The sequence below is a fragment of the Falco rusticolus genome, chromosome 8 (assembly GCF_015220075.1).
Source record: "Falco rusticolus isolate bFalRus1 chromosome 8, bFalRus1.pri, whole genome shotgun sequence".
Classification (NCBI taxonomy): domain Eukaryota; kingdom Metazoa; phylum Chordata; class Aves; order Falconiformes; family Falconidae; genus Falco; species Falco rusticolus.
Window position 1 is genome coordinate 63,503,366 of NC_051194.1, and position 24,861 is coordinate 63,528,226.

The 24,861-nt window shown below is 40.0% G+C and overlaps 1 protein-coding gene across 2 annotated transcripts in view; it reads right to left on the reverse strand.

Moving 5' to 3' along the window:
- The window catches only part of HECW2 (HECT, C2 and WW domain containing E3 ubiquitin protein ligase 2), a 113,334-nt gene that overhangs the window by 46,834 nt on the left and 41,639 nt on the right, over window positions 1-24,861 (reverse strand). For both annotated transcript variants that reach the window (XM_037398544.1, XM_037398545.1), the window contains 9 exons: window positions 23,393-23,488; window positions 19,411-19,486; window positions 17,379-17,548; window positions 14,704-14,846; window positions 11,482-11,582; window positions 8,655-9,992; window positions 7,252-7,347; window positions 3,400-3,550; window positions 2,925-3,028 (listed from right to left, as the gene is read on the reverse strand). In XM_037398544.1, coding sequence (XP_037254441.1) covers window positions 2,925-3,028; window positions 3,400-3,550; window positions 7,252-7,347; window positions 8,655-9,992; window positions 11,482-11,582; window positions 14,704-14,846; window positions 17,379-17,548; window positions 19,411-19,486; window positions 23,393-23,395 — 2,182 coding nt within the window. In that variant the 5' untranslated portion in view covers window positions 23,396-23,488. The remainder of the gene's footprint in view (window positions 1-2,924; window positions 3,029-3,399; window positions 3,551-7,251; window positions 7,348-8,654; window positions 9,993-11,481; window positions 11,583-14,703; window positions 14,847-17,378; window positions 17,549-19,410; window positions 19,487-23,392; window positions 23,489-24,861) is intronic.

Sequence of the window (24,861 nt, forward strand, 5' to 3'; positions counted from 1 at the left end):
AGAGTTCAATTACCTTTGAAAATCAACAGGACAACAACTGGATGCATATTTTAACATAAATAAAAATTGCAAATTCAGATTGGGTCTGCACTGATTTGACTCTAAAATGTATGCTATCTTCCACATTTCACAGTTTCTTTTACATACCACTGTATTCGCACAGCTGCCCATCAAATGAACATTAATCACCTAGAACACAGCTACCGTGGATATAAAAGAGCATAAGCCACAGGCAGAGAAAGGAGAAGAGAGGCTGTGAATCAGACTCTAAACTGAGGGAAAAGTAAGAAGAAATTAAAAAAGAGAAGGAAAAGGACAAAGAGTAGAATTCCAAATATGGACGGGTAAATATTACGGAATAAAGGAATGGGGAAAATAAAGACGTTCACTCTAGGTGTTAAAGGAAACTGGAAAATGGGAAGGTAATAAGGACAAGATGCGTAGATGACCAGAGGATTTTTAGAGACACTTAAAGAGCAGACGGCGAGCCCTTCCCCTCGAGGCCTGTCTCTGGAGTGACTGTGTAGCACAGAATGCCCTGAAGCTCCGCCAGAGTGCTTGGGGTGGGAGTTTCTCCCAGGCATGCACAGCAGCTGCATGTCAGCTCTGTACTGGCACCAAACTGGGGTGTACCCCAGCCACTTCTCACGCCCTGGGAGATGCTGTGACATGCTGCAGATAGGCCCACTGTCACAGGCTGGGTAATCCGGAAACCAGAATGTGTCACCAGGTGCGGGGGTTCTTCCAGTTCTGACGTGCATGAATTTGATTGACAAAAAGCCTGTTCAGCCGAGCTTGCCGATTAGTGTTTAGCCTGAATTTGCTTTAAACTGGCTTGTTTACAGCACAACAAACCATCTAGCTGCACATGCACAAAGGCAGAAAAGGCTATGGCAGCAGCAAGGAGAAAAAAAATATCCGAAGAGAGCACTTGGCTAAATCACAGGTTCTGCAATGACTTGAAACCAAAGAAAGGGTGCCATTGCTTGGGTATCAGATTAATTTAGGAAAGAGTATTATAAGAGAGTATCAAAAACCTCGGGAGACAAAGCCAAAGCACATAATAACACACAACTATGCAAGGGACTGGATGGGTAACAAATTAACCTTATAAATGTGTTAGTGAGTTAGTAGTAGGAAGATTATGGAGAGAACTGCCTAGCCAGAAGAAAAACTAGTAATCATACTTAGAGCTCATTCAAAAAAGTATCTTTCCTTCTGTCTTCAGTCAAAAAGTTAACACCAATCAGACAACCAGAACAACTGAAAAACGGAAGAAAGAGAACTTTCTTCTTAGGCTAGTTTAGGTAAAGAGCAGGTTAAAGACTGCTGTGCAAATCAGAGGGTTTTCAAACCCTTTGGGCTTGATGAAGTGTATTCCAACACACTTAGGAAACCAGGCAAAGCAATCTCTGAGACACTGGTCATTATTTCAGAGGTCTGAAGGAGTTCTCAGAAGAAAAGACATACATATTATATCCATTTATCCAAAGAATATGTAAAAAAAAAAGATGAAGGAAACTATAGATGAGTTGACATATTTTCTATTCTCAGACATATGAAATGTCATACTAGTTAATACAATGAGAATACATCAAGGTAGAGAAACGCAAATAACTAGGATTGCTGAAAAATGAATTATAACGAACTAAGTTATTTTCTACTAAAGTGGTGTAAAGGCCACATATTTTGATGTTAATGAGGCCTTTAATACTGTCCACCTGATACCCTCATAATCATGTTTGGTGAAAAATTACCTGAAACAGATGGTTTGCAAAAATGTATGGAAGAGCAGTTATCATTTATGTCAAACAAAAAGAGCACACCAAACGATGTTTCACTGAGATCTGTCCGGGTCTGGTCCTATTCATTATTTCTATTAATGACTGGATAGGAAGGACAGAACTTGGTCCAGCTAGAAGATGATGCAGTACTTGGACAGTAGGATGGACAAGATTCAAAACCATAGTGACACGTTAGAAAAGTGCGAAGACCTGTGTGCAGGGTAGGGATAATCGACAGCACAAACATCAGATGAAAAACACATCTGTGCCAGAGACCAGTACACAAAGTTCTGGACCCGATTTCAGCAGATCAGAGACTGAACATTGGTGTTTAGTGTCAAACTATCAGAAAAAAAGTAATTATGCAATGAATGTACAAGGAGTGTTGTATGAAAGACGTGACATTTCTGCAATCTCTTCAGTGCAGTAGTCACAGGTTTGTTTAATTTTCTGAAATAAACCTCAGGAGCTGCAGACCAACTGAAGGCAGTCCTGACAAGGCCAACAAAATAACTGGAGACCTAAAAACACAAGCCATGAGGAAAGAGTAGGAAGTAATGGATTTAAGAATATGAGAATAAGAATTATTAGAATATATTCTAATATAGTAATATATATTATAGGACTAAGAAGAACAGTATGGGTAGATTGTCTAAAGAAGTTACAGAACGTCCATCAACTGAAGAACATGTTATAAGAACACAAGACAGAATTTGCCAAGTATGGTTTAGGTAGAGCTCATCCTATCTATCTTCAGCACAGAGATGAAGCCAATGACTGTCCGAAGTCCTTTCTAGTCCTATATTCTACCATTTCAAAATGCAATAGCAGATTCAAAATATTTGTAACTCAGACCACACAATTTTATACTTTTTCACTGCAAATGTCCGGCCTATATTTTCGCCCAGCCAGGTACTGACAGAAAAATGCTCCAAGTCTCACATACGTCTCCTCAGTGTATTGAACAGGCTGAGCCATAATTTTCAAAAACTACACAGCAATGAACACAAATGGTTCTATTTTCACCCAGGCTTTCAGGGGAATAAGTTAGGTTCTGCCTTATGTCACTCTCATTTAATCATCTATGACATGAGTGTTTCTTTGGGGCTGGGGGCTGGTGCTGGTGGGTTATTTTTTAACCTGCATTAGAATGGTGAAAGTCAGTTTCCTCTCCAGCTCCATCCACGGCATTTGTATGCTCTTCAGGCCTGTCGTTAGTCATTGTTCTTCGGATGCTCTGGTACCTAGGGTTAGAAAACTGGACTTTATATATAGTATATGGTAACTATGATCCAATTCTGGCTCTGAGGGAGCTTGCCCATCTTCTCTGCCATGTAGGTTAATATACATTGACCTCTAACTCCTGCATTAATTTCCTTTTGAATTTCTGAAAACCATTATCACAAGGGGTTTTTTTAGCTACATAGCTTATGAGCACAGGTGGAACACAAAAGCCCGAGAAGCCCACATGCTAATTAAAAGGGCCAGCCACATAAAAATAAATACATATAGTCAGCTGCGGTAGCAACTGTGACCCTGCCTTCATACTCAGCCTCGTAACAGTGAAGGCAGCTTTGCAAGCACACAATTCACAAACACCACTGGTAATTCTTACCGGCGATTCAGCTGTTCCATTTGCTGTATGGAATTTGACCTCTGGAGAATCTGTGGGGCTGGGGGGGCTGTGGGTCGCTGCCATGTTGTTGTCCTGTTCACGTGGTCCACATAAAAAATCCGTCCATGGCTGTCAATCCGAGCCTCCCAGTCTAAGTAGCAATAAAATACTGTGAACTGCGGAGGTCTTGGGGTTTATTAATTTCTTTAGAGAGAGGTATTTAATATATATATATTTATTCAATTAGTGACATTATATATATATTTATATATATAATGTCACTAACAATCTATTTCAAGTTACTGTTTCTCTTTTACAGGATGACTTCAGCACAGAACTTTCTTACTGAAAGGGTAAGCGACATGGCTTTTCCCTATTTTATCTTGTAAATCAAATTCCCCAATGTCGGTAAGATTCTGTGGAATCCATATCTAATAATTCCTATTACTTTCTCTATTCTTATTTCCCGCTAACCAGTAATTGTTCCACAGGAAAAAAAATAATAATCAGGACACTTAGACTAATTCTCTTGGGCTGAAGTAATTTAGATCCAATCCATGAGGCTTATTCCAACGCAAAAGGCCAATGGGTAAGTACCCAAACCCTCGCAATACTGGACACCTGTCACTGTTTTTCCCCAGCTAACTAACAGCAATAAAATAGGTGCCAGTGCTGTTTCTTTGTTTACATGCACCTATGTTAAAAGCAAGCAGACCTGCCAGAAAAGATGGGCAATTATAACAATAAAACTCCATATATTAAATGCATGCCCCAGAATTGCCAATTATGCAACTATCATAGAAAATTCAACTTCTTATGCAAGTGGTAACTACCATGCCGTCCACTGGTTTTGCAGCACAAGCTACAGACACTGTTAGCAGTCTAGACCATAGAGACATGCCAGGAAAGCAGAGATGAAGGCACTGGAACCTTTCGCCAACCACAACTGGCTTGGTGCTCAGTGGAAACCAGTTCCATCACAACACCTAGGCCTTTAAGCTTTTTGGGGCAGAAACACCATCATCTGCCTAACAACTGCTCAGAAAATGAACAAGATACCAAGACACTGATCATGGCTAGGGTCCATGCAACAATAATAAAATACTGAAATATTTTATATACAGAATAGACATGCCTGATTCCTGGACACTAGCAACTGTAGAAAAAGTGCAGACCATTTAGCACATCAGTTGAAAAAACTGCCTTTGAGAGCTCAGGCTTCTAGACGAGACTTTCTAGATTGCAAGTTTAGGTGAAAACATCAGTCACTGCAGCAACATTTCAAAACCCATTGGCAAGCAACCAATCCTAAATGACCACCACTCTGCGAGGAAAGACGGCATAAAAATGTCTTGACAGCAGAGGAGGAGAACTAAATTCTACTGTAAAGCATTTAATACTGACAGCTTTAAAACCTCGGGCATTGTTACTGTACGCACACTATGGCTTCTGTCAAGTCTTGGAGGCAGCCAAGTGGCTCACTGCATTAACTGTAGGGCCTCAGCTGACTCACAAAGAGGGAGGGAAGGCAGGTTTTGAGATAAATTCATGGTGTCACCTCCACATGACAGCTGTGTACTTCAGCTGGCCACAATGCAAATTACTATTCTATTGTCATGATGGACAATCAAACCAGCCTATTAATGTTTATAAAGTATTTCTACTATGAACAAGAGCTATGCAGGAAAGTAAGCTCAGAGGAAGAAATAGGATAGGAATAAAGAGAACCATTTAAGGAACAAAGTGCAATTTCAGGAGGAAAAATTCAAAATTTTGTACTATACTGTAAATTTAATATACAAGTTTAGAAATAAAACTCCAATGCAAAGTTTCTGGCATAATCACTACATTTGCTATTGAAAATGTAATACATTTGAAAGTTACTATTTTGCTTAATGTCAAACCCTAAAGCACTGTATAATAGCTGAGGTTTTTCTTGCGGTGATTATATGTCCAATTCTGACACACAGTCACCATTTCTGTAATGTGGTCTTGCAGAATAAAAGCATTTTTCCCTGCACTCAATTTTAAATACACAAGTTTAAACACTTGGGCAATGGCTTCTAAAGTAAAGCACCTGCACATAAGTAATGACAGACAAGGATATCCTCCGTTAGTCAAATGTTACAAATAACTTAAATTTTGCAATTCAGCAAGCTAATTCATCAAGGTTGTGTGGTCAAGCTTATTTGTTGATTTTTCCCCAAGAATGTAGGAACTGGAGCATAATGTTGCATATTATAGACAGAAATACTAGATAAATATTTTCAATTCTTTAATTTAGCTTACACACAACTGAAAGAAATAATCCTGGTTTTCTTTCTTCGTTTCAGATTCTGGTGAAACAACAAATAGAATACAATCCAAATTACACAGAAATTGCAGTTTATAACTCAAAATCGTATTCTAAATGTTTTCTCCATTTTTTCACTATTATTAAAACTCTGTATCTGAAAGCAGAGCTTTGAAGGGAAAAACTGAATCTAGGTAACAATTAGTACTTAAGATTTTATTCACATTAGCAAATGATCTACATAAAGATCGCATTGGGCTTTGGTTGTAAAGCGGAGATGTGTATATGCATGCCTATGAATGACTGTGTAAAACTTCCAGCAAATGTTAGAATACCACACAGCCAAACCTTTCCATTAACATTCCAACAGTTTTCCCAAGTAGTTATTATAGTGTATGGTTTATTTCTCAAACACAAAAAGCAATCTATGTATAAACCAATAAACCTATACTATAAAAGCCATCTCTGTGCATTTCTCATTTATTACATTGCTCTCTAGTATTTCCCGTAATGTTCTCTGTCTTTTTCAATATGAAAAGTGATAAAAATGCAACTGAGATATGTGTCTCCCAGGCACAATTTTGTAAAACGTAATACTGGTTTACTGAGGTGGCAGTTAACTTTAGGATCTGTACGCAGGACAAATTTGTTACATGCACTGATAATAACAGAAGCTCAGGGAACAAAAACAACTCACAACCCTGGCTTTCCAACATCCAGTTATACCCGTGTTCTGCTATCAGGCTCCTCCCAGTTACCCTCTCCAATTACAGAGCAAGCACAGTCCCATTCCATACTGTGAAATAAGGATCTATTGATTTTACACTAAATAGCTGAACTCCTGACTCCTTTAAAGTAGTAGAGCTTTGCCACAGACTTCAGTGTGTCTGAATTTAACTTTCTTCTATGCTCATTTAACTTTCTCTAATACTAAATGGATTTTCACTGCCCCACGATTAAGCAAGTGAATCAGTCCACCAATTGGCAGGAATGTATTTTCCATATGCATTAAAGAAATTAGAATTTATCTGTCAATTTAGGCTCATCTATCTGTTGCTTAATACCTAGGTTTATTTTAACTCAGTAAGTCTTCACACTACCTCAAAAAATGCAAGAAAAACACAGACGCCTTTCACAAAATCTGCAGAGATTAAAGATGTTATATATTTCTTTGTAAATCATGACAATACAAGAAGTATTTAGAGGTTTCAGAGTGCTTGACGACTTTTGCTCCAAGTGTCTCATACAGCATATCACTTCCCCTCCCTACCCATGTACACTGCATGCGGAAAAAGCAGCACCGCGCCTTCCTGCTTCTCCGCAAATGTCACTCAGCACACCTGCATGCACCAGGTGTAACTATCATAACCCGTCCTGCAGCCCGCAGCCCGAGCACAACGCCTTTTACAAAACAGCACTGGACTTCGCCATCATCGCTCCTCACTTAGAACTTCTCAGCTGTTCATTTTCAGTTCTCACATTTAAAAAAGAAATGTAATGAGATCTCAGTAATGAGATCCAGGCAGCTTAGCCCCCAATTAAAGTATGAAGAACCTCACTTGGTGGTAGAGCCTCATCCACTCTCTGGTACCGACTAACATCCTGACGTACCGAAGGCAGCGACCTCAAGGGCTGATGGCCATTGGCTTGAGAACCTGGAAGCAAAACGCCCACAAATTATTTTTTCAGTCGATGTGGGGAAGCCCTAGAGTTGCCTCGAAAGTGAACGAGACATGCTAAACCTTCTGAGGACTAGCGTTTTAGGATAGATCTAACAGTCTTCATTTTTTTTAGGCCAAACAAGTTAGGTCTACAGTTCTAGGCAAGTGATTTCTCTGGGATGTGCTGCAGTCTTTGTCTGGAAAATGTCACTTATTGGGATGTGGCACATCCACCTGTGACCAGCAGAAACCAGGGCACAGAAACAACAGTGTGTGCCTGAGCCATATCCCAGCAAGGGACAAGGACAAACCTCCACCTGGCCCCGGCAGACGCCTTGCAGTAAGAGTGGGAGGTGAAGGTCCACTAGCCTTCCTTGCTGTGGCCACACTGATCTGCAAAACATGGTGCAACCTGACAGCTAATAAAAAGAGAGTCCCAAATGTCTAGAAAATGCCGTAAAATAAAGTATTGACAGTATTTGAAATAAATATCCAAATCGTTCTTTCCAAATCAAAGAGCTGATTACAAAAAGAAATGAGTAGATCTCAAAACTTTTGAAATGTTATGAAACAGACACATTTAGAAACCCACTTGATTAGATCCATTTCAATTCCTGAAGAAATTGAACAGTTAATCCATTAGGGACACATTTCTACTTTCAGTGACTTTAACGAGACACAAAATGCTAAACTGTTAAAACAATTTTACAAATGGTAAAAGTTTTAGTGTTAACTTGAGTAACACATTCCTCTCCTCCCACGGTTCCAGCTGTGTTAGGATGTGTCTATATAGATAAGGAATGGGGAAAGGGAAGATAAAACAACCCGAAGCATGACTAAAAAACAATTCTTTTTTTCCCCCCTTTCTTTTCATTACTTTTATGTTTTAATGCTAATACAGAAACATGCAAAAGAAAAGACCCAAATATAAATTCTAGATTGCATTTCATAGTTTGGGGATTTTTGTCCCCCTCTCATTACCATTTTGATTAGCAAGCAGGGTAATATTGTGGAGTTCTTTCCTCCTCTTCATCCTCCTTCTCACTACTCTCTCAAGAACTAAAATATATCCCATTTCAAAACAAACATGTCTCAGATATTTCAGGTTTTATTTTTTGTTAAACCAAAAACCCCAGGAGTCTCTTGAAGAAGGGAATAAACCTCAAAGGAACAAAACCCCAAAGTCTTGAAAGACAATGAAATTGAGAAATGAAGATCTTTATTTTCAGATGTTAAGTTTTTAAATAATTTTTACTGGTTGCAGAAAGGTCACTTCAGGAAGTGCCTCCTGCAGTTGTTACCTCCAGTAGCTCCTTCAACCTGTGCTGTAGCACCCTCACAAGCTGCTTGGGCTCCTTCAGGTTCTTCCTCCTGAGACTGGCTGTTGGCAGCTGCTGCCTGCAGGCTTCTTCTCCTTTGCCAGATTTCTTCTCCTTCCTCTCGGTCTTGTAATTCACCTGCCTCAGCCTCCTGTGCTTCCTCTGGAGGTAACTGTACCACAGGTAGAGAGCCAGAAGTACTTGCAGAGTCCTGTGCTTCAGCACCTGGTTCAGTTCTAGCTGCATCGGTGGCACAAGCTCCCTCTTCTTCCTCCTGAGAAGAAAAGGCTGGGGTCTCAGGAAACCTGGCGCTTTCAAAAGAACACCGCATTTCAACTGAGGAACGTCGCACAGTTGCGCTTTCATTGCAAGAGCTGTCCGCCCCTTCCAGGTCACTCTCCCCTTCTGGCCGGGTACTAGCCTCACTGACGCTTTCCGTGCGAGCAGGATCGCTCTGCTCAGTTTCTGATGACATCTGGGAAGGTTCAGACCCCTGATCAATGGATTCCGTCTCACTAACACCCCTTCTGCTCCCAGCAGAGGCACTGGCAGATCCTGCGTCCGCACTGCTAGGGGGCTGCTCTGCCTCCTGAGCAGCACAGGACTCGCTGCCAGCCTGCTCTGCTGCTGCTTCGCTTTGAGAACCCTGCAGGGTTTCACCTCCTGCTAACTGGGACGGTGGAAGCTCTGGGGGAGCCTCTTGCTGCTCATCAGTTGATGGCAAGGGAGCTTCAGAGGCTGAAACGCTTTCGCTCTCTGCAGGCCCTTGCATTACCTGATCTGATGAATAACTTAGACCATTCCTTTCGACGTTTCTTGTAGCACCATTAAGCATTACTAAACCACCATCATCTTCCAAGGAAGACGGAAAACCCAGGTCTTGATGTAGCTCATGCTCCTCTTCATCTGAGTCAATGTGAAGCATAGCACTAAGTCTTGTGTCAGTTGGGAAGCTGCTCCTCAGTTTTGGAGAGGCTCCGTGGGGACGCTCACCACAGGCAGACGTCCCCGGTCTGGGATGATTATTCTGTTCTATTGCATCCAGATAGTCATTTAGCGAGTCCTGGCGACCTCTGGTAGGCGATGATCTTGAAGCACCGGAGGTCAAGTCATCCTGATCTGTCTCCAGAGTTGTACTAGTCCTTAAAGGGTGTCGCAGGATTGCTTCTCCAGAAGAGTCCTCGAGGACTGGACCATTGGAACACACTGTGGATGTATCATGATGTCCTGTTGGCATGTCCTCATCATCGGAGGGGCTCCCCAAGTCTCCATTTACAGAGTTAACTCCCAGCAAAGTGCCAACTGCTTCTGGTGAAGCATCTGCAGAGGCACAAATACTGAATGTCAAGCACAATGTAGCAACGCACAGTTCATTCTACTTTGTCTGCATCACAAAGGTTATATAAAAATACACATCTTGCAAGATGTTTGCTTATTTCAGACAACTACAGGAAGAAAATGCAACTAAAATAATAGAGGCATTTCCAGTGTTATAACAGCAATTACAGAGTTTTCTCTGTATGTCTATACTATTTTGCAGGACAAAGAAAATGTATGGGGTGTGAAGTATGACTTTAAAGGAATCTCATTTTGCTTTTAAAAGACAGAGCGCTGCCAAGGGCTGACAGTCCTCCCAAATTGTCAGTAAAACCAGCCTCAGAAGCAAGGAACCAGATCTCTACAGCATGTATCTCATATTAAAAAACAGGATGTACACAAAGCCAGTCACTGACACCAGTTGTCATTACACCCTTAGCAGCATGTAAACGAGCATTAAGAATTGCAAATTGTGTACAGATATCAAATTCCATACACAACGTTTATTTTGAGTTAATTTATAGGACTTTCCACTATAAAGAATGGGAATCTACTTCAGTAAAGTTCACGAGGTATTAGGTATGCTATGGTAATACATGCAGAAGGAAAATAACCCATCTCATTTGCAACAAGGGATGGTAGCTCCCCACATGGAAATTAAACAGGCATAGAGTTGACTAATCCAACTGTTAAGTGTCTGTATACGTCTGCACGAAACCCAACAGTGACGTCACGGAACTACAGTGCCTGGCAACAAACAGGACTGAAGACAGAAGCATTTTTTAAATGGTGACAGAGCAAAAATATTAATGAGATACAGGACTACATAGCTATAGAAAAGGCAAGAAGGTTGTATCAAGTTAAGGCAGCAATATCTCACTACCAAGGAGATTATACCAAGTCTAATGAAGGAGAATCTAAGACTAAAACCATGTTAATAGACACATATGATGTGACAAACACGCAACTGTACCATCCATGTTCTGCTAGTTGCCTTCAGAACAGGAAAAAAGGGAAATAAAAGAATTGCCTAATGGAAGCATGTATTCTCATAACTGTAAGATATATTCTCAGTTATAAGCAGGACAGAGTTCTCTGAAAGGGGGACAGCACAGTGATCTGCATGTACACTGGCAGGGGAGGAGAGCACAGGTGGAATATCAGTTGCAGCTGCTTATCTCAGCCAAAGGTGTTGCAGAGGGAAGATGTTACAGAGTGAAGAGAAACAATGGATTTGATTACCCAACCTATCCCATAAAGCGAGAATCATAAGCGGATTCATTTAAAATCTATCCAACAAAACAGGCAAACAATATGGCGAGTGTTGCTGTTTTGGAATTGCTGTCTCCAAACCAGTAGCTGGCATATCTAAGCTTCAAATCCCAATAGAAAAATCTGTCATAGAGGCACTGTACACACATGAGAAAGTGTATTATCACAGAAAGTCCTAGAAATAGAAATAAATAGATCTAGATCATCAACAAATTCTTACCTTCGTGAACAGAAGATGTGATTTCCACTTTGAATTGGAGATACCCACTTACATGATCAGCTGGGAGCCTTCTGCCAAGATTATAGCTGAGAACCTGGTCTCTGCAAAAAAAAAAAAAAAAAGATAGTGGGGTTATTTTAAAATTTTAACTGGTTTTATTTTTGCAGTATTTTGTATTAGAGGCCCTTATCAGATAAAACAACACGACAGGAGGTAATTTCTATTACAGTCTTAAAATCAGCCACATACTCTGACTTGTATGGGAAAGCACAAACATTGCAACAATGGTGTAAAATACCTTTAGTTAACAAATAAAACAGCCTAACAAACTACTTTTGATCATTTACAAATATGGACTGTGCTCCAGCAATTCTTATACATCTATATCTCTTCTTAAGTCGTAAGAATTCAAATTGGAAAGGATCCCTTTCCCCTAACCTTCTTCCCCCAACTCAACACATGGCTTATAATTAACAAAATCTTTCATTTTTTAAAACCTTCTGCCCCCTTGTGGTTTTGTAAAAACTGTATGTGGCTCTACAGAATTCCCAGATAGTTTCTTCACATTTTAGTTCTTGGTCAGTAAAGCACTTCTGCATTCCTATTTAGAAAAGCTATTAATGCTTGGATTTAACTTCAAATATGTTTTTAAGAGATACTGAACTGATTGGGACTCAGACTTGACTTAGGAATAGACCCTCGGCTATACAGTCTTACTGGGCACAGCCGGAATTCACAGTCCCAGCCCCGCTCAGCACAGCTGGGACAGCTAAAGGGAAAGGAGGGAACTACAGAAGAATATTACTGTTATTTATGCAAATAAATTTATGTTGCTATAAAGACCTCTTCTTTATGGGAGGCACTCCTACTGCAACACAAGTGACAGACAAATGCAAGGTCATGACTGAAATAAGCTGCAACAGTTTGCATTGACTTTTAGCAAAAAAAAAGGTCCTGAGTGGAAAAAAAACCAACAAAGCAGCCTCCCCACGTTGCTCGGCACATCACATTATTACAGTATTGTCTCCAGCACCTGTCACAGATTCATCGCTCTGTACCGCAACTCTAATTCTTCGGCTAGACTTGGGGCTATCCTCAGAAGATTGCTATTTGAGGTTTCTGCAGTTTTTACATCGATTTCCATTACTCTAGGCCATTTAAAGTTAGCAAAAGCCACGACACAAATAACGTCTCCTCTGTATTCAGTTGAATCAATACTAGATGATTCTCATGCTAATTTATCATACTTTCCATTAGATTTAAAGCCACCAGGCATTCCGTCACACAAACTTGTAAGCTATAATGACAGCTAAAAGTGGGGCAGAATTTTAGTTCAGTCTGTCTAGAAGTGGCTGTAAATGGACAAATAAATTACAGATGAAGAGGCAAAACTGGCTTAATGTCAGTCCTGACAAAGCCAAACTGAATACTTACCTGCATTCTTGCTGCATATTTATTATACAGCCCTTTCTTTCCTAGAACAATTTGATATGTTAAATATACAGAACTGAGGTCTGGAGAAGAGAACAGGAAATGTCTTCCAGGACACTGGTTTCAAAACTCATAGACAAGAACTGCTGAACACAGCAGATGGGTAATTTCCAGACCTCACACCGAAGGACTCCCAGGGCAGAAAAAACATTTTGGGGTTTAGCATGGAAATGAAGACCCTGAACTAGTCAGTCTTGAAACCAGTCTGTACCATGATACTATTTTTGAGTGTATAGCAGTGTGCAAATTTATTAGAAAAAGCTACTTGCTTGACATCACAATTTCTTGAAAATAAAGACGAAGCATTTCTTAGAAAAGTTGGATTGTATATATACACCTGACCTGCTCTTGGATACCACTACGAAACAAACAGACAGGCTTTTTTTTTCTCTTTTAAAATAAATTCTATATCAGAAGATTTATCAAAATTTTAAGCTACTCTTAAAATTTTATTCTTATTTTACTTATCAGTTAACCACTACTTTGGAAACTTGAAGCTGAAAATGGTTTTCAAATAGAATTTGATCTTCTCCATTTCTCAACTTGTTACTTTGATAGGAATACCTGTGAAAAATAAGGCTAGTCATTTATATCCTGCTCAAAAGCATGATGATACTGCCATGCCCTCAAACTTTCAGGGAAGAATACCTGCATTTTATTTCACCATCATTCCTCATGGACTTCATCCAGTGGCCTTTTAAAGTTAATGGAGACGCATTAACTTTAGCAGACTTTGAGTTAGGTTCTATAAAAAACCCACACTTGAATAATTCAGTTCCTCCTATTGTCTTTTAAGGAATTCTTATTTCTAATTTGTCATATACAGCATATCTATATAAAAAGATGTTAACAAAATAATATACTCTACAATTACTGCTCTGTCTAAAATGTAAAACTGTGGTTTTGCACACACTACTGCATCTCTCACAGACCTCCAGCCATTCACTTCACACCTGCAACCTGTCACAGTGCCTAATGACCAAGTCTCAGGCTCTTCTCAGTGCACACGGTTGTAGAAAGCCCTCGTTGGATCACCCACTTGGTTATGCTATTGTCCCCTCCAGTAACCATCATGAAGTATAAAAAAAAAAAATCTTAAAAATTTCTAAGTGACCTTCATCTTTGTATCAGAACAGTTAGCTATCAAAAAAATGAATAGATTTTTTTTATATATATAGCATAACAAGTGATTTTTGAGTCCCATTAGAGCAATACTATCAGCAAAAGGCAATTTTAATTGCATAGTACCACCAGCACTCTGAAAAATAAGGAGTCACAGCCTTGCAGTTCTGGCCAATTAGCAGAACATACATTAAATCTCTGACTACTAAACTGACAGTTACAGATACCTGAACTGTAAGAGAAATGAGACAATAAAATCTGCTTCCTCTAAAAGATTTGCACATGATCACATAGTATTGTGATAATGCCTTGCTTCATGACTAGCTAGCCAGAGGGTAACATCTTTTGCGTAAATAAAGCAAGCTGAAAAAAACCCCATCATAGACACACATGTATGCAAAGTTACACGCATTCAGAGCAGGGCTGGAAACACTGACATCTTCCAGTCAGGCAATAAGGCTATTAAAATTCCTACTAAATTTTCTATACAGACGCTGCAGAAATTTGCTAGTCTGTGCCAGTAAGCCAGAAAGGCTGCTCCATCCTAATATCCTAGATGCTGAGTCTCCCTGATCAATGGAAGGTAACGTTTAGAATATATTAATTTACCCAATTGCATGTCTCTCCAGTAGTCTCTGAACAGGTATGGTTAACTTCCCAAGAAAGCGCTTGATGATCGGGCGACTCTTGGCAAATTTGTCTTTAACCTCAATTTCCAGGACATCTGTTAGAAGTGCAACAAAAGAATATTTCTGGAAGGAAAGAACAGAGTTGACACTACTATCAATACACCTTTATTCAGAAAATATGTACATAATTATTACTAGCATGCAGTGAACTCCAAAAGCAATGACTGATGACAGCAGTTTCCATATTGCAAAATAACGTCAGCATCATTTATTAAGTGTTGTATTTTTGCATACCTAACTAGCCTCTCAGGAATTCCACACCCTTTAACTTCTCCTTGAAAATAACTGTTCAGCAAGGAACTGCACTGGATAAAAGCACTTGCATGGTCTGTGTCAGAAAGCAGAAAACAGTATGTCCTAGTGCTTGCTTTGGACAGTAGAAAGCAAAAAGAGAAGGAATCCTTGCTGTACTCTATCAGGTTATAGAAGAGCAGCCAGGTCAATGCAGAAGGAAGAAAGTGTCCCGCTCTAAGCCATGCTTGGTGAACTTCCCTTCCAATACCATGCTTTGCGTTCATTTTTTTTGTATGCATGACAGAAATGCAAGAGGGCAATGTGTATACAGTATTTTCAGGAGTACTGTAGCTAAAGGAGGAGAATTTTCTATAGATTCTTTCCCCAAAGTTCACAAATCATCTCAGCAAGATCCAACAGAACCTTCTTCTGCACTTGGGGCCTTTAAAAAACATGGTTCTACTTCGTAAGAAATGTCTCGATGTCTGGTAAGATCATTCTTCCACCTTTCCCTGTGAGGGAACACTATCACAGCTACTCCCTCAGCCTAGCATCTTTTTTCATGCAGTTTATGAACACTTGGAGATCTGTGCTGCTCTGGCAAGTCTGCCTGAAGATGGCCAAAAGATTCAGAAGTGGTACAGGGCAAATACACAAGCAGGCATGGTGTTAGACACACACATACAAACAGTGTGATAATGAATTCCCGTAGGAAAGCAAGCTTAAGAACCAAAGATTTTTATTTTTCCTCTAGATTTTAAGATATTTCAAATAACCAAACAGCAAAGTATGGTATCACCTACTCAGAAAAGCTGAGGTCATCTAGTTACTCTTTCACCATCTGCCATATTTAAGCCCTCTGAGCAAATTGCAACCTGAGTACAATGCCTAATACACATCTGGCCAGATAGCTAAAGACGTATTGAATGAGGAACAAAACAAGGAACAACAGTTCAGCTGCAGACATCAGCTAAATATATTCAAAGACAGCAAGTAAACTGGGTTAGAAATAAAACCCACTTCCCTCATGCTGGGCAACTCTCAGAGCTGCGTTCCTGTAATAAACAGAATTTAAAAATCTGTCACACTCAGTTTGCTAAAAAATTGCACATTATTTTGCAGAAAGGAGCAGATGTAAAACAAGACCAATTCTGCACCACTAGGGCAGCATATGTAATGGGATCATAGCCTGCTGTAGTCAGAGCACTGCTACAGGAAGGTCAGCAGCTAAAGCAAGCCGACACAACGCACGTACCAGTGAACATTATCACTTTTCTAAGAGGCTTCAAAATGGGGGAGAACTGGAGGAAAGCAAAGGGGAAGAATAAGAGTAGATTTTCTTCCTATCTACTGGATAGATGGATGCACAGACAGAAAGACGAAGAATCAATAAAGAGATTAGAACTCTGATCTTTTGAAGATTTTAAGACTTCCACGCACCTACAGCCTTTCCCACAACCAGGCACCGCGGAGCAGTGCTAAGGCTGGCCCTGCTCTGTTCTGGTTTACTGCTTGTTTCCTTTGATTATGATTTGTGGGAATATTTTCCCAAGCCCACTCAATTCTCCAGTCTTCCTAAAGAACACATTAACGTTCATCAAACACAGTACAAGCATCTGCTCATTAGAAAACAGGCACAGATCAAGAACGCTGCCTGACGGTCCTGAAAGGGCTGTGGATTTGTGTATTTTCACCTTGCTGCCCACAGAAACATTTACCTTCAAAGGCACAGCCTGGCTTTTCTGTGCTCTTGAGTTCCCTCTCTGAGACCTGCACAGCTTATCCAGTACAAACACACCTGGAAAACTGCCTTCTGCCAAATTGCCTTTCCCCCCACCTTGCCGAGGGGTGCTAGAAAGCCCTCCCCAGGCCCTCTCCTTCCTACAGCAGCGCACAGAGGCTACACCGAAGGACATCCCTTCTGCCTGACAAAGTGACAGCTCGCCACCTGCTATGCGCAATGAGAATATCATTTCCCAATTCACGGTTATTGCAATCACCAAGCACAATTATTCACTTATTGTACCTTTTCTTAAAGGGTCTTCTCACAACATATAATCCATTTTAATTAATTAATTTTTGTAATTTCAAGAAATCTACAGGGCTGTTGAGCGAGTTCAACTCTTGTTAGCAGAGAAGGAAATGAAAACCTCACCGTGGTGCAGCTTAAATACACAGATGACAGCTGTTTCTATCCAACAACAGGGTTCCTAGAATTATTACAAATTTTGTGTCACTTTAAATAACTAGCTATATAATAAGCTCACAGCCTTCAGAGAGTAAGGACTAATGCATAAAGAGAAAATACAGGCCTGGTACACTGCATCTGCTGGCAGACAGCTCTCAAAAGGGATACATTACCTCTCTGTGCCAAACAGGATTAGTTGTGTTACTGATGATGGTCGACCTTCTCTCCTGGCCATGATGAGCAAATGTAGGAAATGTACTTTTCTTGCCTGGCTGAATGGACATCTTTAGATAAGGATCAGGGTTGAAGAACATGCCTTTTTTAAGTCCAGCTGCTCTAATATCTATGAAGCAAAACAAGAGGGAAGGAGAAAGGAACTGAGCAAATTAAAGCTAGTTCACAAAGCAGTAAATTATTACCCAGGAAATCAATTTACCATAAACAACTAAATAAAGCAACTTAAAACTACTCATATGTTAACTGGATCCGGCGTACAGAAGATAGTTAAAGCAGGAAGTCAAGTGTTTTCCCAAGAGACTAGAGGGAAGAAAGGTATCAACATCCTCATTTACATTTTAGCCCCTAGTTATTTGTAAAACACGAAGCATGAACTTGTAGCTCACCTATAAATGTTTTTCTTAGTATCTAAGGTATTTCCACTCTTAAAAAGAAAAACCAAAAGCCACAGAAAAGAACCCTATCACATAGTGCTTGCTCTGTTTCTGGGCAAGGGGCTAAGATAAAAGACTGTATGGGAGGTAATGTAGCAAACTCACACTTTGCCGAAGTTGAGACTTTGATAAACATAATTTCAAATACTCATTATCAAGGTTGCTGTGGACTATGATGCACACTTTGCCCCACCACAGAAGAAGGTAAGCTATTTTGCATCAAAGGAGGCAAAGTTTTCTGAAAATGCTTTCTTCCTAGGGAAAGCTCAGTTTTACAGCCCTTGCAACTTGCAACAATAAATAGTCATTTCCTCAGGTGCATATTCTCACGCCTAACGACTTCAACAGTAGCTCAAGCTTCAACAAGAACAAAAAGAAAGAGGTATTTTTGTATACAACATTAACATCATAAACTTAAATTTCTCTTTTTAGGTTTGCTGAAGCACAAGATCGTTGTGTTTCTTCACTAGGTACTCCAACATGCTGCGTGCAGTCCTCATGACTAATGCAACTGGCACATACGTACTTAGATGAGCAGTTTATACATGCAGGCAAAACTCACTGCACTAAAATGAAATGCCACACCTGTGATTTCAGTAAAGCAACCAAAAAAAAAAAAAAATCCTACTCAATTTTCAAAATCAAGCCACACAGCAGAAATACCATGAAATAAAGAGTAATTGCCCTTAAAAGCGACAACTGTGCACACGCAACTGAGCAACCAAAAAATGTCCTGGGAAATATGTTGCAAACCTATCAATCAACATGCCTTCCAAAATTAATTTAGGGGACTCCTCAGGTGTGAGCCACAAACTTACACTAAAGACAACCGCTGTTTCAGAATTCAGGGAGTTTTTTTCATACTACTCTATGTGAGTCTACACAACCTATCAGCCAGATCCCAGGTAACTGCTGAAAGATTATTTCAAAAAGTGGGGTTTTTTTTTCTGCTCTACCCCTACAATCTCTAAATCTGTCAGCTCTTCAAGATTCAGAAGCAATTTTTTTTCTGTCTTTGCTCAAGCTGAATATGCTTTAGTCTCACACAAGACTTCCTGTGGAATAAAGTGCTAATCAAAACAAGTGAAGCTGGTAGACTGTTATCGCTGCAGCTATTTTCCTGCAGTAACAGCTTAGCTCTGTTACAAGTAAAGATATTTTTTTTCCCCCTCCTAAACCACCATTCGCAGCTATTGCATTTTACTGCTTCAGAGTGGTGGAAGCAGCTTGCATTTTATTTAGAGGTGAATTTTTCCACTCTTCAACTCAGGAACTGTCCCTTGTGAAAACTGGAAATTTCTCCAAATTTTTCACGCTAGGATCCATCATATCTGTTCCTTTCACTCCTGGAGATTCATGATTCTGGTTTGTTTTCAACAAAAGTTCTAAAGAAATAACATCTTTCAAGCCACTAGAGTGTGCTCCTACAGAGGCTAATGAAGAAAAGCATTCCATCTTTGATGTTATTTAAAACTGCAATTTATTTTTTGTTTAACAGTAATTTCTAAAACACCATGTGGTGGGTTTTTTTTACCTGACAGGGTAAAGCTGACCAACTTTCTAGACTGCTGGGCTCCAGAAGCACCTTCATCTGTGCCTTCCACTCCCATCTGAAGAGGAGGAAAAAAAAAAATAAAAAATAGAAATATACCAAAGTTTTTGATTGCTTTGGACATGCTTGAGGTTGATAATGCAATTGTAAGGCAGCATGCATGATCAGCTACTGCCTGTGACCACAGACACGCAGAGCTATGGCATTTGTTTCTAGGAAAGTATCTACTATTTATGCCACACTGTACTAATACACCAGGACTTGGAATCTTCCAAACAGAAGATGTGTAGGCTAATTCACGTGCAGACACTATTCATGGGAGAAAAAGAGACTGTATTTTCTTACAGATTTCCCTTTTGTAAAATATAATCAACACTATGAGCTGGTAATGCATACCAAAGCACTGAGCTGGCCAGTGACAGGCATATGCGACTTTTCTGACTTTCCACAAAGAGATAACTTACTGTGCAACAAAAAAAAAAAAAAAAGCAAAGGGATCAAAGAGAGACTAACAAAAACCTCCAGATCTACAAACAAAATCTCCTTCTAAATAGAAAAGTGCATCGAACATCTAAACATGAATATCGTCTAAAAGCTTACGCTTCACAGATTTTCAGGTTTGGTTTCTACTGAAATCCCTCATCAGGTAAAGCACTACTTCAAAATAAAAAGTTCAAGTATTATTGTCTTATTAATGTCTACTTCTTTCAATTAGCAGAAGAATTTGTCTTTCAAGACAGACACATGCACCAGGTGAATAACCTATCATGACTGGAGCTATCTTTAAAATCAAATGGTTCTCCAGGTAGGCACCCTGCACTCACTCCCCTCCAGAAGAGGTGACACAGCCTGATGGGCAAGCTTCAGCCAAACACCGCGCCGGGGATCAGTATTGGCCACCCTGATCTATTGAACAATTAAAAACCAGGCTGAGTAAAACTCCCACACCTGTGTGCATAGACTAAGTATGTAAAGCAGTCTTGAGCAGCCTGAAGTTACCCGACTGATCAATGACTCTTGGAGCTGTGGTAGCCGCAAGGAACTCACTTGCATCAACCGAAAACCGTAATGATTCCCTTCTATATCGCTTTAAAGCTATTTAATACCGTTAGCTTTCAAAAGCTTTCCACAACAAAACAGCAATCACGCTGATGTCTCATCGGAATTGGCAAACCCAGGGAATTTCTCCTGTGGCACTCACAACTGGAACACTGCATACGTAACAAGGAGCCAAGCGGTGAAGGCAGAGCATTGACGCTGCGGCCTGACATCCCCCCGGCCCGCCGCAGCCCGTGAGGGAGCACCCTGTGCCAGCGAGCACCGCGGCCCCCGCAGTCAGCCCGGTCCCCCCACTGCTGGCTCCTCCACGCACCCCCATCCTCAGGGCCCGGACACTTCTCACAACGCACCGAAGCGACCCATTTCCCACCCAGCACCACGCTTGCTACGCCAGCCACTTTTAAAGGGATACGTAAGCGGTGGACAGCTGATAGTAAAATTCCGAGGGCACCAAAAGCAATGGGTTAATTCCATTGGGATCCGCATCTCTTATCTACAGACGGATTCCCTGGAAGCAGCAAGGGCGCAGTCCCCCTGGGACGGTGATGCTGCCCAGCGAGGCCAGAGGAATGCCCTATATCCCAGTTTACTCTTTTGGGCTTATTCTAACATGCATTGTTTCTTGTTGAAAGCAAAGAGGCCTTCCTCATTCTACACCTGTTTTCCTGCTGCATCACCGACTCCATTTGAATAACCTTGTTTGCATTGCTAGTCATGCTTCATTTTACAGAAAACAGGATTGTCCCACAAGTCAGTTATAATCAAATAATTGTAACAGTGCTCCTAGTACTTTGGTTTCACTATATAACCTTTCCCTGTCCCACTGTGGTCTGAACAGCAATTTCATTTCTTCTGCACCAAGTACAAAACTTCACCCCAGCATATACGCACTGTTTGTTGCCCTGCAAAGGCCTACCTCATCTGGTGTAACGCAGCGTTTCTAATGCCAGATCAGGGCCCGTATTCCCACTAGTTCAAATGAACACAACAGAACGTTAGTTGCTTATCCAAAACAAAGGTGCACTGAAATGCCTGGTGTGTGGCTACGCCGGCAGCGTGAGGAAAACCAGAAAACCTGTCTCCCACCAAACCACATAAACCAAAACCGCAGAACGATCCAAGCAAGCAGGTAATTCGCTGCAGCTTAAAACAAGGGAGTGGGGCATCCCATGACTCTTACCACCTCACACCAACAGCTGTTCGGTAACTACAGACACAACCAGTGCCAAGAGAGAACAAGGTATTCTCTACTGCACAGTACTTACAACTCCGAAACCATGAAGATGGTGTGAGTATTAACATTTAACAACAGCTGTAGTTCCATATACTAACCCAAAATTATATTTTTAGCAAGACTCATCCAAGCTGTCAACATGACATTCTCACCAGGGAAACTGAGAGCTCACTATTACTGGAAGTCCGTACTGTTAGCACAGAAATGTTTCTATGAAATTACACCTTCTAGCAGGTGTATAAATTCTGCACAATGCCAGGGCCCTGCCTTACCTTCCAAAGGAAAGAAATTTAAATAGCGACAACCTTTAACCCATTCCAGATTAACCAGTAACTCTGAAATTCAGGTAGCTGCAAGGTGAACAGATGCATGTCAGGGACAGAAGTTCAGATTTCCTTCGTGCAACAAATCTCAAAAATATTGGTGGCTTGTATGACAAGGTCAAGAAAACACAGAAGTTCAAATGATTTCTCATCCAACATAATCATGCTCCTTCTCAGCGACACAGTGCAGCTCATAGCCCATTTTAAGGGTTATTTTGCGATGCATTATTTCCTTTGTTCAAATCAGGTTACCTTCCTGTCTTTAGTTTATAAATTGGTATTAAAGACAGTGGCTGGTCAAGTTCATTAACTGTAACACAGTTTTCTTCTGTAAAATATCAAGAGTCCACATGCCTGCTGCAAAACCCTATTCTTCTAGTCACATCTTGAGATCTGGCAACAATTAAATGATGCTATCACCTAGGTCTGAAATTCTAAGAGAAAGAAAAACATCTGGTACAATGAGATACAAAGTCTAGCATAGCACATACCGTATTGTTAGCCATAGCATGCACTTGTATATAATGCACAATGCAGAAGTACAGGATCGAATAAAGGCTATTTAGTCTGAATAACTTCTGCTCTTGTTCAGTGCTGCAGTTGTCAGGACACCATCCCGACAGATGTGATCTTAAATATTTGGCAGCTAGTATCACTGAAGCAAGCACTGTGAGCCCTCACGTCAGCTGAAGAGCTAGCCTATTAGATAAATTATTTCCACCAACAGCACCTGGAGTCAAGTTTGGAAGGTTCTTCTTCCACTACATATTTAAACTGAAAAAAAAATAAACCCATACAACTTTTAGTGTTTCAACAGAAAAAGTTCCCATAACAAAAGGATTGCACACAGTAATTCTCCGTGGTCACAGACTTACTAAATTCCAATGGTATATAAACATAAAAAATAAAGTATTTTGTAAGAACAGAGTTTTGTCCCAGTTTCATTTTTATAGAACAATTGCTATCTCCACAACAGTTTCATTTCTAATATTAACAATTAAGAAGAAACAGAGACTTCTGATAAAGATTCAGTTTGAGTTATATAACCAATGTGAAAAATTTCTATTTTGGTGTTAAATTGCAGTGAACTGTAAGCCTCAAATTGAACGCAAGCAAAATCAAATTCTCAGCACAAAGATTTCATTTAGGCTGTGGACTTTTACTGTTATTTTACCACAAAACACCACAAAACCAATGAAAAGTGTTTCTCAATTTTGGTGCTTTTTGTCAGGCAATATAATTTTTTGCAAAAAAATGGTAGAACTAGGATACTTATATTGATAGGTTTGTCTGAGAGTTAATATTATAATCTTAGTACAAATAAAATGAACAACAGGTCTAAACTTACCATCACAGCCGGGTGTTTTCACAGTGATACATGGAGTAGTAGCTCGGAGGGCTCCACTAACACCATGGTAGTATTTAAAACAGATCTTTATTTCAGCTGAAAACAAAACAAAAACCGTATTAAACGCTTCATAAGTGACCTTAGGCAAAAGAGAGACAATGAAAGGAACACGTGCACACAGTCATAATTCACTTCTGTTTGCAGAGTTTGGGCAGTGACTGAGACACCTTCATTATAAAGCACACACTGTAACTGAGCTATATTTTCTTTCAACCCGTAGAAAACTGGAAACCTGTCTAAAAAGTCTGAATAGTGTTCAGCTAAAGAGCTGGTAAAAGCTGCCATTTATTATTTTTTAAAAAACATTAATTTTAACTACATTTCTGCTCAGGCGGTAAAAAAAACAAGAGATCATTTTTTTCATTTCTTTCCAGTTCTTGTAGTGAGATGTCCATGGTCACTACTGGATAAGAAATGTCCAAGTATTCACAAGCTACAGTTCACACAAAGCCATTTTTGTATGTTTTATACGCACCCAGAGGGAAAGAAATGAGATCATTATTGATCTCTGAAGACAAGTTCATTTTAACATAATAGGGTTATTGTGGATTGCTCTTTTCCAGCAGATTTAATTTGCAATATCAAAAATAATTGCACGTATGCTTTATTCCTAAATTATTTAATCATATGAAAATGGAGATTTTTTTACACATTTTACACACACAGGAGATCTCTACAGCCTTATATATGTAGATGGATTTCAAACCACCGATGAAAATGTCTAAAAATACTGTATTTTGTATTAACTCCTGCAGATCCCAACTGGTAAAATTTCCCTTTCTGCGTGACCTTTCAAACCTTTTACTACCGTTTAGTTTGTCAAACGAAAAATACCCCTGATCCTGGTAAAATAAGAGAGTAAACAGGCACAACTTGAGGTTGAGATAAAATACACAAAACACAAGTTCTAAAAAGTTTGGCCGTTAGCCCTACCGATATAACTGACGTTCTGGTAGGAGTGGAGATGCAAGTATGGCTGATCATGGTGGAAAGCTTTATTACATTGGTCAGTGTGCTCCTGAAGCTGGTTTTATACAAATAGGATCCATCAGTCAATGATTCATCTTCAGAAATACTTAAACAGGAAATTAAGAACAGAGCAGCTCGTTATCTCCACTTTGTGTGCTGGGTCCTTCCATTACTAAACAGACAAGACAAGCAACCTACCTAGTTCTGCAGCTTGTATTTGTTACTATTTCAATATAATCGGCTATGAAAAAAGGCTTACTGAGACATTTTCTACTAGGATGATTCTTGTCAGACTTTGGAAGAAAGTTGCATGACACATCTGAAGGAAGCTGGAACGTTCTGCACTGGAACACAGGAAGGGTAAACATACCGTATTTCTGGTTCCATTGAACTGAAGTTTTGTTTGCTAAACTGCAATTTACGGCAAATGAAAAGGGCAT